The sequence below is a fragment of the Ranitomeya variabilis genome, chromosome 2 (assembly GCF_051348905.1).
Source record: "Ranitomeya variabilis isolate aRanVar5 chromosome 2, aRanVar5.hap1, whole genome shotgun sequence".
NCBI lineage: Eukaryota > Metazoa > Chordata > Amphibia > Anura > Dendrobatidae > Ranitomeya > Ranitomeya variabilis.
The window spans coordinates 200,938,203-200,958,036 of NC_135233.1; the positions used below are offsets into that span (position 1 = coordinate 200,938,203).

A 19,834-nucleotide genomic window follows, 5' to 3' on the forward strand; every position below is an offset into this window, starting at 1 on the left:
ACCCCAAAAATGACATGGGGTCGCCCGTATAATTAATACTAGAAAAAGCTAGGCAGACAGCTGAGGGTTGATATTAGTAGCCTAGAAAGGGTTTATGGATATTGGCCCCCTCCCAGACTAAGAACATCAATTTCTTACGCAGCCAGTGTTGATGTCAGGGAGGTGACCGGAGTTCATGGGCTATGATCTCCAGTCACCTTCCTGAGGTCAGCTCTCTGCACTGAAGCTGCATTCTTGATGCTCAGCTCAGTGTCTCCTCATGTTGGACTGAGTGGTCACATTTTATGCGACTTCTCAGCAAAGCATCCCGATGTAGCTAATTTGGGATCATCGCAGGACAAATGGATTATTAGCAAACAGGTGAGGATTTTTTATTTTTTTATTTTTCTTTGAATATTAATTATTGGGTAAAAGAGGGTTTGGGAGCTTTTGTGTTTGTGTTTGTATTTATTACATATTACTATTGGGTTAGTGATGGGAGTGTCTTATTGACACCTGGGGCTTGATGTCAGCAGACATTACAAAGTTGACGTCAACTCCACAACTATTACCCCACTTGCCACCACACCAGGGCATGTGAGAAGAGCAGAGGCTAAGCACCAGAAATGTTGCATCAAATGGATGCACTATTTCTGGGGTGGCTGAGGGGTGATGTTCTTAGTCTGGGAGAGGGACAATATCCATGGCCCCTTCTAAGGCTGTTAATATCAGTCTGCAGCGCTCTATCTAGCCTTTGCTAGTTATTAATTATAGGGGTTACCCCACATCATTTTTTTGGGGGGTCACCCCTTGATAGTAATAATCAGCAAATGCTAAGTAGGCAACTGTGAGCTGACATTAATAGCCTGGAAGATTCATGTTTATTTCCCCCTTCCCACTAGCGACTATCAATAGAATGTATTGGCTTTGGTAAATCCACACGGTTCAGTGAACACATGCGGATTTACCTGCATTCAATAAAACGCAGTGTTTTGGACTCAGTGAAAATACGCTGCATCCAAAACGCTGCTACTTCCAGATTGTGGGTGGGCACATAGTCTTAGGCTATTCATGAAATTTCTGTTGCGGAGACTAGCGTCTCTGCAAGAGAAGTTTACATGCTGTGGATCTGAAACATGCACCACATGTCAGTTTCCGTGGGTTATCCGCAAGCGCACATAGAAACATAGTGGATGGACATGGGATTTCTAGAAATCTGGCCGCTGCAGTTTTGACTCTGCACAGTCAAAACTGCAGCAATTCCTGATCGTGGGCAATTAACCTTACGGTGAAGATACAGAAGTGTTATTGAAGAAAGGTTAACCAATAGACCACCAGTAATTGGGACAGTAATGCTCATAGAAGGCATGTCTAAAATACATGGTTTTAGTCACCAGAAAATTTCATGTTACTTTTAAAGAAGCAGTCCATGAAGGGTTTTTCAAATAATTCTGTGCATAAGTGCATGTGGTGTAGTGTATGTGTTTTATACACTCACCTACCGCCACATTCCTCACTGTCCAGTGCCGTTCTTCTCCTCTTCTCAGTGACGTCACCGCTCTGCAGACACTCCGGGGTCATGCTGCTCTCTGCGGTTTTTACAATGCATGTCTATGGAGCATCAGAATAAGGTCCCATTGGCTTGCATTGTAATAGAGACGTCTGGCTCTTGTATAAAGCGTAGAGTGTGCCGCATAGTAGTCATAATAGTCTGAAGAGTGGTGAGTGGTGACATCACTCAAAGAAGAAGCTGAATGGCACTGGATACCGGAGAAGATGGCAGTAGGAGAGTATATTAACACACTGACACTACATTACGTTCTTATACCTACAGATTTAGGGGAATAGAAACTTCATAGGAGGGCCTCTTTAAGCCAGCCATAAACATTATCAGCCTGTTGGCCGAACTATGGTTTGCCCGATTGTTTGGCTGGCAGGCATCTTGGCTGGTTTTCTCCAGCACAGGAACACTAACTTGGTTGAAAGCGTCTGTGTTCTCTATGAAAGAACAACTCTCAGACATGTTCCAGTAGAACTACATGACTGACAGATATTGGAAATGCCGGATCATTAACTGGGAAAAAATATGGAAGCGCACTAAAAATGCATAATACAAGTGTGAATATTCCTTATTAAAGAGTCTTGCAGCTTGGTTTTCCAGATAACAATTCTGTAAGACAAGATGTTAATGCAAGTGTAGCTTTCAGACTCGGACTTCTTTTAGAGATGTCAACAAAAAAATTAATAGATCCCATGAACCATAATAAGAATAAATGTCTCCATATTACTAGAAATGTGGATTATAAACTCCACTCCAGGGCAGAAGTTCTGCATCTTATGTATGTTTTCCGGCACTTGTTCTGATGATGCTCGGATATACACAAACGTTGACTATTTAGCTCTTAAGTCTCAGTGGTAGATACTGCAGTGGATTATATTTGGTACTTAATCACTGAAATTGATATGCCCTTTATGAGTCAGACATACTACCACATCACTAATTCTCTGGATGAGAATAGAATAAATGAGAACAAGTAAGGTCAGCGAAGAGGGTGTCTCCAGACGGCTCGTGATGCATTATAATTCCCTTCGCGACACAGCGAGTTGCACCTCATTTATTTTCATGCAGCCACTCAAACTGTCCTATGTCTGAAAGTAATAGACCTCAGATCCTGTTATAAGATGACATCAGCATTGTAAAACAATCTAATTCCATCATTAGTTTTAAAACTATGCCAGGTGCCACAGGGATTTATGACAATTATGTATCTTCTAAATACGCCACTACGTCATCCCTGGCCAAAGCTATAGATTACAGAAAGAAAGTTTGCAATATATCCTTTGCCTTTGTTCACACAATAACTTTATCAATGTATCTGCTGTGTATATTTTCCAGTGTTGTGTGTGGCATGATAAAATGGGTGGCCTTTAGTTTGTTCCCCTAAGTGATGTTGCATAAGACAACATTCCACCCGCGGCTATTGCAGTCACGTCAAGCTGTTCAAAACAACTGACATTTTCCTGGAAAGATGTGCGCTAACCGCTGGAGCCCACATCATAGGGAGGGAGACCGACATCGGGGTAAATGTACGGCCAATGTCGATAAGGGGTTAATGGACTAATAAGCTGATTCTATGAAGGACATCACAATACCAAATGGATCCAAAATGACACGATAATTGGAAAGAAGATGTCACAAGGGTGTCACGTCCCCCTGAAAGACCCGGAGTAAGATGGTCACGTTGGGTAATGAATTGTTTAGATATGGTGTGATATGTGTCCTATATTAAATGGATTTAGTTTCCTCTGATGCTGAAGAGGTTAACGACCCTTTCTATGCTGGCCAGAAACATTCAGCTCCATTTCAGCTGCTTCTTATCTGGTCACTACCTCTTGCTATAAAAAAACTAGTCAGACCTTCTTGTCCAGGCCGGTGAAAGATTCCTTTTCCTGAGCTAAGTCCTAAAGCTAAGTGGCTGGAGTGGAGTTGTTGTAGTAGTGTTCTGTGGTTTGCTGTAGTATGTGTGTGTTTATCTACTGGTCCCTGTTCCCATTCAGTTTATTCCTTCCTGGCCCTAGCCTCCTCCCTATTGTTGGTGAGTGTTTTTGTATAATAGAAGTTTTCTGTTATCCCTGTTTTGTCTTTGTGTCTTGCTTGCTTTACATTTCTGTCCCATGCCTCATGGGGTGAAGGAGGGGACAGATCAGGGTTTAACAGGAGCATAGTAAGTTTGGAGACTCGGGCCTCTCTACCTTCAAAAGTACCCCTGGGACATGGATAATTAAGGTTTTATTTTCAGGGACAGTTTGAGGCCCCCTTCCTACCGGAGACCATCACATCGTAACAGAAGAATGGCTGTAACCGTGCTTACAGAGGACCATACATTGCCACATTTCAACATGTTGGAAAATCTCTAAGATATTGACCAAATACCAAAAATCTATTGTTAGCATCACATTCAAAATAAAAGCTAACCTTTCTCATATCAAAATGTCCTAAATAAATGAACTTTACCTGCACCCTTTTTGGATTCATCCAATGCTGTAAGTTTTTTTCTGTTACATTTGGAGGCATTATGACAACTTCCTTCTTCTCATCCTCCAAACAAGTGACATTGCATTCAGCTCCTGTTAAGCAGACAAAATATAGAATGAGCCAACTTTTGTGTATAATATATCATGGTGACATTCATATTATATTTTCTCAAAAATACCCATCTAACTTCACAGACTTAGGTCTTTTCTATTTCCCATTTACTTATTATCTCCTGCTGATGTACAGACCTATGTAAATGTTTCAGGCAGTTTTTGATAAAATGTTGCAAAGTAACAATTCCTTTATAATAGAACTGTTAATTGTTTATTTTAATCAATGTACAAAATGCAAAGTGAATGAAAGAGAAATCTAAATTGCATCAATATTTGGTGTGACTATCATCTGCCTTCAGAAGAGCATCACAGCATCAATTTTTTCTCCACATTAAGGACACCAAGAAAAGGGCAACATTGAGGGCTGTAGAAGCAGTGGTCGGCCAAGGAAACTTCTGCTTACATGCTTTTGAAATTGGAAGATGTCCAGCAGTGCCATCAGCTCAGAGCTAGCAGCAACCAATAAAACCCAGCTATAACCATCTACTGTTCAGAGAAGTCTGGCCAGAACTGGTCTTCACAGAAGAATTGAGGCAAAGTTATACCTTCAACACGGAAATGAGGTCAAGTGATTCAACTATGCATGAAAACGTAAGATATGGGATACAGAAAAATGATAGTAGATGCTCTGATTAGTCAAAATCTAATATATAATTTCCTAGAATACTACTTCCTGCAATTTGTGCCAACTTCCGTGGCTTTGTCCGGAGCTAATGTCCGGAGATAATGTCCGGAGCTAATGTCCGGAGCTAATGTCCGGAGCTAATGTCCGGAGCTAATGTCCGGAGATAAGTGACGTCACCAGTGTCCTACACCCAGGCAGAGCACAGTGGCCCCAGGCAGAGCACAGGGGCCCCAGGCAGAGCACAGGGGCCCCAGGCAGCATATGGGGCCCCAGGCAGAGCACAGGGGCCCCAGGCAGCATATTGGGCCCCAGACAGAGCACAGTGGCCCCAGGCAGAGCACACACCAAATCAGAGGCCGAGGGGCCCCGCCAACCAAATCGGAGGCCGAGGAGCCCCGCCCACCAAATCGAAGGCCGAGCGGCCCCGCCCACCAAAGCGGAGGCCGAGGGGCCCGGCCCCGCCCACCAAAGCAGAGGCCGAGGGGCCCCGACCACCACATCGGAGGCCGAGGGGCCCCGCCCACCAAATCGGAGGCCGAGGGGCCCCGCCCACCAAATCGGAGGCCGAGGGGCCCCGCCCACCAAATCGGAGGCCGAGGGTCCCCGCCCACCAAATCGGAGGCCGAGGGGCCCCACCCACCAAATCGGAGGCCGAGGGTCCCCGCCCACCAAATCGGAGGCCAAGGGTCCCCGCCCACCAAATCGGAGGCCGAGGGTCCCCGCCCACCAAATCGGAGACCGAGGGTCCACACCATCCAAATCGGAGGCCGAGGGGCCCCGTCCACCAAATCGGAGGCCGACGGGCCCCACCCACCAAAGCGGAGGCCGAGGGTCCCCGCCCACCAAATCGGAGGCCGAGGGTCCCCGCCCACCAAATCGGAGGCCGAGGGTCCCCGCCCACCAAATTGGAGGCCGAGGGGCCCCACCAACCAAATCGGAGGCCGAGGAGCCCCGCCCACCAAATCGAAGGTCGAGGGGCCCCGCCCACGAAAGCGGAGGCCGAGGGTCCCCGCACACCAAATCGGAGGCAGAGGGACCATGCCCACCAAATCGGAGGCCGAGGGGCCCCGCCAACCAAATCGGAGGCCGAGGAGCCCCGCCCACCAAATCGAAGGCCGAGCGGCCCCGCCAACCAAATCGGAGGCCGAGGAGCCCCGCCCACCAAATCGAAGGCCGAGCGGCCCCGCCCACCAAAGCGGAGGCCGAGGGGCCCGGCCCCGCCCACCACATCAGAGGCCGAGGGGCCCCGCCCACCACATCGGAGGCCGAGGGTCCCCACCCACCAAATCGGAGGCCGAGGGTCCCCGCCCACCAAATCGGAGGCCGAGGGTCCCCGCCCACCAAATCGGAGGCCGAGGGGCCCCACCAACCAAATTGGAGGCCGAGGGGCCCCGCCCACCAAATCGGAGGCCGAGGGTCCCTGCCCACCACAGCAGAGCACAGTGGTCCCAGGCAGAGCACAGGGGCCCCAGGCAGCCTATGGGGCCCCAGGCAGAGCACAGTGGCCCCAGGCAGAGCACAGGGGCCCCAGGCAGCATATGGGGCCCCAGGCAGAGCACAGGGGCCCCAGGCAGCATATGGGGCCCCAGGCAGAGCACAGTGGCCCCAGGCAGAGCACAGGGGCCCCAGGCAGAACATGGGGCCCCAGGCAGAGCACAGGGGCCCCAGGCAGAGCACAGGGGCCCCAGGCAGCATATGGGGCCCCAGGCAGAGCACAGAGGCCCCAGGCAGCATATGGGGCCCCAGGCAGAGCACAGGGGCCCCAGGCAGCATATGGGGCCCCAGGCAGAGCACAGTGGCCCCAGGCAGAGCACAGGGGCCCCAGGCAGAACATGGGGCCCCAGGCAGAGCACAGGGGCCCCAAGCAGAGCACAGGGGCCCCAGGCAGCATATGGGGCCCCAGGCAGAGCACAGGGGCCCCAGGCAGCATATGGGACCCCAGGCAGAGCACAGTGGCCCCAGGCAGCATATGGGGCCCCAGGCAGAGCACAGTGGCCCCAGGCAGAGCACAGGGGCCCCAGGCAGCATATGGGGCCCCAGGCAGAGCACAGTGGTCCCAGGCAGAGCACAGGGGCCCCAGGCAGCTTATGGGGCCCCAGGCAGAGCACAGTGGCCCCAGGAAGAACATGGGGCCCCAGGCAGAGCACAGTGGCCCCAGGCAGAGCACAGGGGTTCCAGGCAGAACATGGGGCCCCAGGCAGATCACAGGGGCCCCAGGCAGAGCACAGGGGCCCCAGGCAGCATATGGGGCCCCAGGCAGAGCACAGGGGCCCCAAGCAGCATATGGGGCCCCAGGCAGAGCACAGTGGCCCCAGGCAGAGCACAGGGGCCCCAGGCAGCATATGGGGCCCCAGGCAAAGCACAGTGGTCCCAGGCAGAGCACAGGGGCCCCAGGCAGCCTATGGGGCCCCAGGCAGAGCTCAGTGGCCCCAGGCAGAACATGGGGCCCCAGGCAGAGCACAGGGGCCCCAGGCAGCATATGGGGCCCCAGGCAGAGCACAGTGGTCCCAGGTAGAGCACAGGGGCCCCAGGCAGCCTATGGGGCCCCAGGCAGGGCACAGGGGCCCCAGGCAGCATATGGGGCCCCAGGCAGAGCACAGGGGCCCCAGGCAGCATATGGGGCCCCAGGCAGAGCACAGTGGCCCCAGGCAGAACATGGGGCCCCAGGCAGAGCACAGGGGCCCCAGGCAGAGCACAGGGGCCCCAGGCAGCATATGGGGCCCCAGGCAGAGCACAGGGGCCCCAGGCAGCATATGGGGCCCCAGGCAGAGCACAGCGATATTTTGGACCACTGTGCGGTGTTTCAGACCCCCTGTGTGATGTCTGGGGCCCTGTTCTTAAGTATATTAAAGATTAAAGTAACGTATATTAAAGTATATTATAGATCAAATTTGACACGTTTATGAGCACCATTGAGTGATATACTCAAGAATGACATAATTTTTCAACATTTTATGGTTTCAAACTGTAAACACTCAGAGTTCTTTTTACTTCAACCAGAAAACCTTAACGGTTCATAAAAAACTTGACTGTTCAGGATATGATAAAAGTCATAGTATTCTGAATCTTTAACTTATAAAGATACCTTTACATGGGGTGATTATTGGTTCCAGAGAGGCTTTCGGCCGATAATCGTACACATGGCTGGTGAGGTGACAGGACAATACAATATAAACGTTCAAAGGTAAACACTGATAACATTAAAATCTAATATATAATTGCTTAGAATACTACTTCCGGCAATTTGTGCCAACTTCCGTGGCTTTGTCCGGAGATAATGTCCGGAGATAAGTGACGTCACCAGCGTCCTACACCCGCTCAGGGTGGACAAAGATATATGCCTTCGTGGTGCGTGGCACTTTTCTGATTGGTTGCCGCCTGCCGCGAGCGACCAATCAGAAATGTGCCGTACTGTCAAGAATTGTCAAGAGCTGGTGAGTGCAGCCATTTTTTGTTCTTTCTTACTATTATTTATTAATTGTATTATTCTTACATTTGAAAAGTATAAGTATATATGGATTCTAGACTCCCGATTCTTTAGAATCGGGCTGCCATCTAGTGTGAAATATTTTGCTGTAATGGGGCAGTTTGTGAAACGACTGGAGAGGAGCACAATATTGTATGTCTGTGTAAGAGGGTGGTGCTGGTATGGATAATAAGAAACACGCTGGCACTTTAAGAGGCTGCATCCCCTTGTCTGATGTGATGGTATGTTCTACTGTTCTCCCCTACTCTTGTGTTTGCTTTGAACTGGTCGGTGCTGTGGAGAGTGGGTGGAGCTGAGCAGCGAGAGGAAGAAGAAGTGTTTTGAGAAGGAACAGAGAGAACTGTTGTGAACTCTATTTTTGGGCTCCCTCTAGTGGTCACAAGCGGTACTGTGTAGTGTTGTCTTTCTGCAGGTTGCAGCATCAGCTGGTTCGTTATCCTTGGTTGGTTTCCTATTTAGCTCACCTGGATACTCAGTTCCTTGCCTGCTATCAATGCATTCAGTGCTCTTCAGATTCCTTGTGTCTACCTTGCTCCCAGTCTCTCCAAGACAAGCTAAGTTTTTGTTTGATCATTTTTTGATTATCAGTGTTCATTATGTTTTTAGTCCAGCTCGCTAAAATGTGATTTCCTCGCTTGCTGGTTGCTCTAGGGGACTGAGTTTCTCCCCACACCGTTAGTTGGTGCGGGGGTTCTTGAAATCTCAGAGTGGATATTTTGTAAGGGTTTTTTACTGACCGCATAGATTCCCTTTTCTATTTTCTGCTATCTAGTATTAGTGGGCCTCATTTGCTGAATCTGCTTTCACCCCTGTGTATGTGCCTTCCTCTTACCTCACCGTTATTATCTGTTGGGGGCTTATATATCTTTGGGGATTATTTCTCTGGAGGCAAGAGAGGTCTTTTCTTTCTCTCTAGGGGTAGTTAGTTCCTTAGGCTGGCTCGAGACGTCTAGGATTTTTAGGCACGTTCACCGGCTACTTCTAGTGTGTTTGGATAGGTTCAGATTTGCGGTCAGTCCAGTTTGCCACCTCCCTAGAGCTTGTCCTATGTTTGTTACTTAGCTGGAGTAATTTGTGATCCTCTACCACTAAGGATCATAACAGAGAACTGTGAGCTGTTCTGCCTGCAAGGAAGAATCATTGGCTGCAAGAAAGACTGCACAGCTTGAGACGAACTGCGATTGTTAAATAGACTTTCCCGGTTACAGCGAAGGGTGGCTGTTCTGCGCTGGTTGGTGAAGCCACGAAGATACTGAAAAGGGGACTTACGGTTTCCAGGAGCAAAGAAAGACCACGCTTTACAGAGCCAACAGAAATCCGTGCGCACCACCGTTTAGGACTTCGGGGGCCCCCTGGGACTGGACCTGTGTCCCCAACATCACCGTGAGTCTGTTCCTGTCTGGTGCACTAGTTAGGGCCTAGGTACAGGCTTCAGTAGTTAGAGCACGGTAGCCGTGCGGCCTGCGTAGTGAAGGCCAGGGAGAATATATGCAGAGTAGCAACGATATATGTTTTATTGTGTAAAGTTGCTTGTGAGATAGATTCTGAGTTTGCAATTGCTTAAGCACTGTGCTATTTACAGACAAATTGACTCATGTGCATTATCTTTTGTTATTGTAAACCCCTGTTTGCACCTTCCTTGTCCTTTCCATTTCCTGTTTCCCAATAAATCTAACCTTTGTTGTTTGCACCTCATCTTGTGTACAGTAGTCTTCCTGCACCGTGGTGGTCCCCCGGCCATCGCTTCAAGTGGCGCTATGAGCAGGGTACTGTCATCAAGATGGAGGCAGCAGACAGCAATGGCGGGAATGTTAACATTAATGGGGATGCTGTGGGCATTGGTGGAACCCCTGCAAGGACACTCCCTATGGGCACCATATTTAGTGTGCTCCCAAAATATGCCACTGTCCGACTGGGTGTCCCGGCTGCAATGCACCCTGAAGATTTATAACATAAGCTCAGACCTTGAAGTGGACATTGCTTTAACTGCCCTAGATGGGGAAGCCCGCAGAAATGTCTGCCTACAACCAGAACTCACCCGCAGTACCCTGAAGGAGCTAGTGAAGTTCCTGGAAGAGATCTACGGCGAGACTGCTAGCGCGGTGCATCTTCGCGCCAAATTTTTCTCTAGGCTGCAGCGGGAAGAAGAAAGAATTTCTCAGTATGCAATAGCACTGCAAGAAGTGTTCGAAGAGGTGCAGTGAAAGGAGGCAGATGGATTTGGCAGCATGGGCTCTAAAGACCGGATACTCCGGGAGCAATTCATTTTGGGACTACACAGCACATCCTTGAGGCAAGCACTGTCAGAACGGGTCCGGGCAGATCCTGCCCTTACGTTTCGTCAAGTCCTGGCGGAAACAGTGGCCCGAAGTAAAGAAGAAAGCTATGCGTCTGGAGTGATGCGTGTCCAGGGCACCAATTCCAGAGGGGACTCAAACCATCAAGAAGTGCTGGTCCAGGTAGTGCAAGACTTGCAGCGGTCCCTTGTTAACGTGCAAGAGAAACTGACCCAGATGGAGCGGAGAGTGGGGGAACTACAAGAGACTGACCCACCATACTCATGCAATCATCCTTCGGCCCGATCGACAAGGGATCAGTGGGAACAAGCCCCCTCCTGCCAGGCATCGGCGACACGAGGACAGGCTCGAAGTACTCCTCGGCGAGGGGGAGGCATTCAATGCTGGGAGTGTGGAGGACGGGGGCACCTTGCCAGAGACTGTCGGAACTATACCCAAGGCCAGTGGAGGCCGCCGTTAAACTACCAACCCCCGCGGTAGTGCGGCACTCTGAGGGGGAGGCGAGAAGAGAGGCCGCTCCATATCATAATGAACACTTGATTGCTGGGAGCCCCATCCTACGGGCTGAATTTGAAGGAATTCTGGTGGATTGCCTGGTAGATACCGGGTCCCAAGTGACAACGATGTCAGAAGCGTACTTCAAGCAACATTTCCAGAACCTGGCCAAGACAGAAAAAGAGACATTGATTCGCTTGTTTTCTGCCAACCAACAGCCGATTGTGGTCACAGGGGTCGTGTGGATGAATATTCGAATTTGTGGACAAGCAGTTGGAAGAAAAGGGATCCTACTAGTCCCTGAGCCTGTCAAGAAAGATGTGCCTGTAGTACTGGGAATGAATATCCTATGCGAACTCGATCAGATTATGTTTACCAAACGGGGACCTGGATATTGGAAGAAGGCTACCCCACATAAGCCTACTCAAGAAGCCCTTCAACGACTGATCCGCGTCTGTGGGACGCAGAAGAGTGTGCCATCTTATCAGACGGTAGGGGTCATCCGGGCTCCTGGGAAAGAACCTGTAATCCTACCTCCCGAGCAAGAAACTATAGCGTACCTTCCAGTGGGGACTCACCGCAACCTTGATGGGTTGGAAGTGGTTGTTCAGCCTGTGGTAGGCGGAGGAGTGGATCAAGAAGTCATGATAGCTCGTACGATAGCTGTGGTCCAGCGAGGACATGTCCCCATAAGAGCTTTGAATGTGAGCCCCAGGGAGGTCGCCTTGCCACGAGGGACAGATCTGGCCCTGGTGTACCTGCATAAGGGTGAAGTGGTGAGTCAGAAGGAGATGTCTTTATCACCGAAAGAAGGCGTGGGGTGGACCCTAGCAGTTGCTGCAGAAGACGAAGAGACACCATCCCCAGAGTGGAGTGGACGGGTCATCCTTGAGCGAATGGAAGTGGATGTGAAGGCTATGGGCCCTGAGCATGTGCAAGCGATAGAAACTATGCTGTGGAAGAATCAGGCCGCATTTGCCCGTCATGCCGAAGATTTCGGCTGTACTGAAGCCATCACGCATGAGATCCCGACTGGAGAAGCTCGTCCAATTCGAGAACGATACCGGCAGATCCCGCCCAAAATGTACCAAGAGGTGAAAACATTACTGAGGCAGATGCTGGATTCCGGAGTGGTGCAGAGTAGTCAGAGCCCTTGGGCAGCCCCGGTGGTGCTCGTCAAGAAAAAGGATGGGACCATCCGGTTCTGTGTAGATTACAGAAAACTCAATGCCTGCACTGTTCGAGACTCGTATCCGTTGCCCCGCATCGAAGAATCCTTGACAGCGTTGGGGAAAGCCAAGTACTTCTCCACCCTGGACCTAGCAAGCGGATATTGGCAAGTAGCCGTGGCAGAGAAAGACAGAGAGAAAACTGCCTTCATCCTCCCTATGGGACTGTTCGAGTTTAACCGGATGCCCTTCGGGCTCTCCAATGCTCCAGGCACCTTTCAACGGCTGATGGAAAAGTGTTTGGGAGATTTAAATTTTGAGGCTACCCTGATCTATCTGGATGACATCATTGTGTTTTCATCCTCTTTCGAAGACCACCTTGCCCGGCTTGGACAGGTACTCGGAAGATTGCGTGCTCATAACCTGAAGTTGAAGCCAAAGAAATGCCACCTCTTCAAGGGGGAGATCAAATACCTAGGTCACATTGTGTCACAAGATGGAGTTCTACCCTCACCAGAAAAAGTGGCTGCTATCCAGAAGTGGCCAGTCCCTCAAACAGTGAGAGAACTCCAGGCCTTCCTGGGACTCGCGGGGTACTACCGTTGGTTTGTTAAAGACTTCGCGAAGGTGGCCGGTCCTCTCAATGAGTTGCTGAGGGGGACCGCTGGAGTGCCGAAGACCCAGCGCATCCCCTGGGCACAGGGACAACACGAGGCCTTCCAGGCTATAAAGAATGCCCTTACTTCGGCCTCGATTTTGGCCTACGCAGACTTCGATCAACCGTTCCTGTTGTACACCGATGGTAGCCTACATGGACTCGGTGCAGTACTTTCTCAGATACAGGATGGACATGAGAGAGTCATCGGGTATGCTAGCAGGTCCCTGCGAGACAGCGAAAGAAACCCTCACAATTACAGCTCCTTCCGGTTAGAGCTCCTGGCTCTGGTGTGGGCCATGACAGAAAAGTTTGCAGGCTTCCTGACAGGTACAAAAATTCAAGTTCGAACAGACAATAATCCCCTGGCCCACCTTGAGAATGCTAAACTGGGGGCCTTAGAACAACGGTGGATGGCTTGCCTGGCCAAGTTCGACTTTACTATCCGCTATCGCTCTGCTACCGAAAACTCAAATGCGGATGGGCTGTCCAGAGTGCCTGTGGAGACTCCAGTGGGGGATCTTGACGAACAACTCGAAGAGGAGGAAACCGCAGACTTTAATAAGTTCAAGCCCCCGATGGTTGTGGCCCAGTCAAGAAGGGAGGCCTGCGCATTACCTCGGTCCCTGGGAAGAACCAATGAAGAATGGGGGCACATTCAGGATGAAGACGAAGGGCTGAGATAGATGAAATGGTGGGTAACGCAAAAGCGGAAGCCTGTCAAACAAGAGAGAGATAATCTGGACTCCGAAACGAGGAGTGTGTTGCACCAGTGGGATAGACTGGAAGTGCGAGAGTCAGTACTATATCGTAAGAAACAACAGCCAAAAGATATGGAAGTAAGGTGGCAAGTGGTCATCCCAGGAAGAATGGCTCCAGAAATAGCTAAAGAAGCCCTTGAATTCGGAGCGCACTTTGGCTCCACAAAGACCTACCAATGGTTGCAGCGGCATGTCTATTGTCCTCGGTTGGAGCTTGTGGTGGAAGAGGTTTGCCGGCAGTGTCGAGTATGTGACCTCATTAAGAGTACTGAACAGAGGGCACCCATCCAGACCATACAAACTAAGGAGCCATTGGAAGTCTTGATGATCGACTATCTCCTCGTGGGACACTCGGCCCGGGGGCCGCAATATTGTTTGATGATGACCGATCATTTTTCTAAGTTCGCAGTAGTAACTCTGACTAGAGACCAGACTGCGGAATCGGCGGCGCGAGCCATCTGCCAAGACTTCATCCGGGTGTATGGGTGCCCAAAGCGCATCCACTCCGACCAAGGCGCGTGTTTCCAAGGCAAGGTGATGGAAGAATTGTATCGCATGTATGGCATCGAGCGGGCCCGGACCACCCCTTACCATCCTCAAGGCAATGGAGCTTGCGAACGCTTTAACAGAACCTTGCTTCAGATGCTGAGAACATTGGAGGAGGATAAGAAGGTGTGTTGGCCAGACTATCTGCCGGAATTGGTCTGGACCTACAACAATCGGGTCCACTCCACCACGGGTTATACCCCCTATCTACTGTTGTTTGGAAGAGCTGGACGAGAGATCATTGAGCTGAATCTGGAACAGCCAGAAGAGCTGATGGAGCGAAATGTCACCTCATCGGTGAAAGAGCATCGGCAACGTTTGCAAACGATACGGCGGTTGGCGGGTCAGCAACTGCAAGGAAAAGAACATACGGCCCGCAAACCGACTCAAGAGTTACCGCTTCAACCTGGAGACCAGGTATTGGTCAGAGAGAGACGCCCTAAGGGAAAACTAAGTGAGAGATGGGAAGTACAGCCGTACAAGGTTATCGAGCGAGTGTATGCTAACGGCCCTGTCTACAAGGTACAGATTGAAGATGGGTCATCCACCCCTAGAGTACTTCACAGAAATATGCTGCGGCCTTGCCGGTCTGAGGTCTGTTCTGTGCCATTGTTGCCTGGAGGTGCCATTCCACTTCCTGAATCTGTCATGCCTGATGTCCAAATCGAGGATGAGTGTGGTGGACCGTCCCTGACACAGTAGGGGGTCCTCAGCCGCCCCGAGGCGGTAATCTCATGGATGTACCAGTACCGCCATGTGAGGATGAGACCAGACAAGAGCGCACCATGTCCCCTGCAACAAGTGTTACTCCGGAAGATAGTCAAGCCTTGCCTGACAGCCAAGAGCTTCGGAGATCCCAGAGGTCTAATGAAGGGGTTCCACCAGTCCGATATGTAGAACAGTGTGCTCTGTCTGTTTATATACCTTTGTTGCCTCCTCCATTACACTTTTACCCTGAAGCTGTGATGGCCGAGGATGACCATCATTAAGAAGGGAGGCATGTAAGAGGGTGGTGCTGGTATGGATAATAAGAAACACGCTGGCACTTTAAGAGGCTGCATCCCCTTGTCTGATGTGATGGTATGTTCTACTGTTCTCCCCTACTCTTGTGTTTGCTTTGAACTGGTCGGTGCTGTGGAGAGTGGGTGGAGCTGAGCAGCAAGAGGAAGAAGAAGTGTTTTGAGAGGACTGTGAGCTGTTCTGCCTGCAAGGAAGAATCGTTGGCTGCAAGAAAGACTACACAGCTTGAGACGAACTGCGATTGTTAAATAGACTTTCCCAGTTACAGCGAAGGGTGGCTGTTCTGCGCTGGTTGGTGAAGCCACGAAGATACTGAAAAGGGGACTTACGGTTTCCAGGAGCAAAGAAAGACCACGCTTTACAGAGCCGACAGAAATCCGTGCGCACCACCGTTTAGGACTTCGGGGGCCCCCTGGGACTGGACCTGTGTCCTCAACATCACCGTGAGTCTGTTCCTGTCTGGTGCACTAGTTAGGGCCTAGTACAGGCTTTAGTAGTTAGAGCACGGTAGCCGTGCGGCCTGCGTAGTGAAGGCCAGGGAGAATATATGCAGAGTAGCAACGATATATGTTTTATTGTGTAAAGATGCTTGTGAGATAGATTCTGAGTTTGCAATTGCTTAAGCACTGTGCTATTTACAGACAAATTGACTCATGTGCATTATCTTTTGTTATTGTAAACCCCTGTTTGCACCTTCCTTGTCCTTTCCATTTCCTGTTTCCCAATAAATCTAACCTTTGTTGTTTGCACCTCATCTTGTGTACAGTGGTCTTCCTGCACCGTGGTGGTCCCCCGGCCATCGCTTCATCTGCAGGTAACAGTGAAGCATGGCGGAGGTTCTTTGCAAGTTTGGGGCTGCATTTCAGCAAATGTAGCTGCGGATTTTGTTACATTTAATGGTGTCTTCGGTTCTGAGAAATCCAGTCAAATACTTATCCATCGTGAAATACCATCAGGGAGGCATCCGATTGTCACCAAATGTATTGTTCAGCAGGTCAATAACTCTAAACATACAACCAATGCAATAATAAACTATCATCAGTGTACAGAAGAACGAGGAGTCCTGGAAGTGATTATATGGCGGCCCACGGAGGCCTGATCTCACATCATCCAGTCTGTCTGGGATCACATGAAGAGACAGAAGGATTTACACCAGTGACATCCACTGAAGATCAGTGGTTAGTTCTCCAAGATGTTTGGAACTGCATCCTGCCTGGTTCGTTCATAAACTGTGCACGAGTATCCAGAAAAATGTATGTTGTTCTGAAAGGAAAGGGTGGTCACACCAAACCATGGTTTTAGATTTCTGTTTTTTTAGTCACTTTGTATTTTGCTAATCAATAAAAATAAACTATTAGCACTTTTAAATTTCAAAGCATTCTGACTTTAAAGCATTCATTCTACACCTGCCTAAAATTTTGGCACGGCACCGTATATATATACCGTATATATTATTTATTAATCTTTAGCCCTTGTAATTCAGTACAGTCAGATTACAAGCATTACCAGTTATGCCACAGGGAGCCATTTTGGTTGCTGGCTCACCAGTTATGATCCCTGATATATGATTAATGTGATTACTGTGTCATTCTGAAAAAAGGAAAAATCTGGTGTATTCGGTAGAGGTGCTGCATAAATGGAAGGACCAGGGCTACACGCCAGTGACTCACCATTTTATTACTGCACGCTTAGCTCATCTAGGTTTCGGCTACTGCCCTCCAGAGAGATATAGAATTGAATTTGTGAGCCGTGCATTTACAGCAGAGAAATAATAATGGCTAAGAACGAGCTTTGCTCTGAGCCACAATATGCCTTTTACTTGGCAAAACCCAGACACAAATAGCGTTTCTTTTTCATTGTTAATTCCACCTGCTTTCAATCAAAAATTCCTACTTATGTCATTGTACATCTAAATATATTTCTTGAATTTGCCACACACAAAAGTCCAAAATGTCATTTCGGAAGTGAATTATGTTTTATGAAGATTTCCATTTCATTTTTATAATTGAATTATCCGCTTATATAAGAAGTGTTATTACCGAGTTTCACATTTGAAGGAACCATAAAAAAAAAATCAGGGCATTACTTTATAGCATACTTAGGATTCTGAAAAATAGAAAAATGAAATCCCAACTATTGGCCCCTTCTGCATTTCTATTTATGATGGACATGTTCCCCACATATATCCTTGATATAGTACCGTAACTACCATGGGGGCAAGGTAGGATGTCGCCTCGGGACAGCTCATATGGTGGAGCCCAACTGGGGGCGATTGCCAATCTAAACTGTATCAGTGGGCATAAGACACTGATACAATGATGACCACGGGTAGAGCAGAAAAATATAGTCATCTGCCCTGCCATGCTTCACTCTATAAGGCTGCAGGTTACGTTAGCAATATATATTATATCCCCCTGTTCCTCCTACATAGGTGGATTGGGGGCATTATTTCCATACATGAGGTATAAGGGGGCATAATTACTATAAATGGATTGATCAGGGGCATTACAACTATACAGGGGGGACCAGGGGGCATTATAACTATACCTGGGGGAATAAAGGAGCATCATTACTATATATGTGGGAATCAGGAGGCATTATTACAATATGTGGGGTGATCTAGTATAATTATTACTCTATTTTGGTCAATTAGATAGCATAATTAAGACATCTGGGTGGTAACTGGGCATTATTTCCTATATGGTCATCTAATTCTGTCTGTTTGTCTGAAATGGAAATCCCGCATTGCTGATTGGTTGCAACAGCCACCCATGACCAATCAGCGACAGGCGCAGTCCGGCCGTAGTTCAGTCACGTTTACTGAACAAGTTCTGTCAGTCACAGTGCCACATAGTTCAATCACATTTACTGAACAAGTTCTGTCAGTCACCATGCCACGTAGGTCAGTCACGTTTACTGAACAAGTTCTGTCAGTCACAGTGCCAAGTAGGTCAGTCATGTTTACTGAAAAAGTTCTGTCAGTCACAGTGCCAAGTAGGTCAGTCATGTTTACTGAACAAGTTCTGTCAGTCACCATGCCACGTAGGTCAGTCACGTTTACTGAACAAGTTCTGTCAGTCACAGTGCCAAGTAGGTCAGTCATGTTTACTGAACAAGTTCTGTCAGTCACAGTGCCATGTAGTTCAGTTACATTTACTGAACAAGTTCTGTCAGTCACAGTGCCACCTAGTTCAGTTACATTTACTGAACAAGTTCTGTCATAGTGCCACATAGTTCAGTCACGTTTACTGAACAAGTTCTGTCAGTCACAGTGTGATGCAGTTCAGTCACATTTGCTGAACAAGTTCTGTCAATCACAGTGCCACGTAGTTCAGTCACGTTTACTGAATAAGTTCTGTCAGTCACAGTGCGATGTAGTTCAGTCATGTTTACTGAACAAGTTCTGTCAGTCACAGTGCCACGTTGTTCAGTCACGTTTACTGAACACGTTCCGTCAGTCACAGTATGACATAGTTCAGACACGTTTACTGAACACGTTCTGTCAGTCAGATTATTCTAGAATACCCGATGCATCGGGCCACCATCTAGTTATTATATATGGGGGATCATAGTGATTAATATTATATATGGGGATAAGGGGGCATTATATATATATATTGGGAGATCAGGTGGCATTATTACTATATATGGGGAAATCAGTTGAAATTATTACTCTATCTAGGACAATTAGAGTGCAATATTACTATATATGGGGTGATAAGTGGGCATCATTTCTATATATGGGGGATAAGGGAGCATCATTACTATATATAGAGGGATCAGGGGCATTATTACTATATATGAGGGGATCTGGTGAAATTAGTACTCTTGGGACAATTATCAAGCGGCATTATTAAAAGATACATAAGGGTGATTCAGGGATGCAATATTACTATATATAGTGGTATGTAAAAGTTTGGGCACCTCTGACCAAAATTACAGTTATTGTGAAGTTAACCAAGTTGAAGATGTATTGATCTCTAAAAGACCTAAAGCTAAAGGTGACACATTTCCTATGTATTTCAGGCAAAAAAATACATATATATTTTCATATCTTACATTTTAAAAATTACAAAAAGGAAGATGGGCCCATGCAAAAGTTTGGACACCCTTGGAGATTTGTGTGCTCAGATAACTTTGACCAAGGTTTCAGACCTTAATTAGCCTGTTAAGGTTTTGGCTTGTTCACTATCATCGTTAAGAAAGACCTGGTGATGCAAATTTCCCAGCATTATAAAAACCCAGCCTCCTCTAACCTTGTGTCAAAAAACTGCGGCCATGGGTTCCTCTAAGCAGCTGCCTAGCACTCTGAAAATGAAAATGGTGGAGACCCACAAAGCAGGAGATGGTTATAAGAAAATAGCAAAGAGTTTTCAAGTTTTCCTCAGTTTGAAATGTAATTAAGAAATCTCAGTTAACAGGAACAGTGGAGGTTAAGATAAAGTCTGGAAGACCAAGCAAAATTTCAGTGAGAGCTGCTTTTAGGATTGCTAGAGAGGCAAATCAGAACCCACCACCTGACTGCAAAAGACCTTCAGAAAGATTTAGTAGACTCTGGAGTTGCAGAACATTGTTCTACTGTTCAGAGACGCCTGCACAAATATGGCTTTCAATGAAGAGTCATCATAAGAAAACCTCTCCTGCATCGTCA

General features: G+C 48.3%; 1 protein-coding gene across 2 annotated transcripts in view; it reads right to left on the reverse strand.

The window, feature by feature from the left end:
- PAPPA (pappalysin 1) overlaps positions 1-19,834 on the reverse strand; it is a 421,200-nt gene that overhangs the window by 31,228 nt on the left and 370,138 nt on the right. For both annotated transcript variants that reach the window (XM_077283454.1, XM_077283453.1), the window contains exon 19: positions 3,995-4,107. In XM_077283454.1, the coding sequence (XP_077139569.1) occupies positions 3,995-4,107 (113 nt within the window). The remainder of the gene's footprint in view (positions 1-3,994; positions 4,108-19,834) is intronic.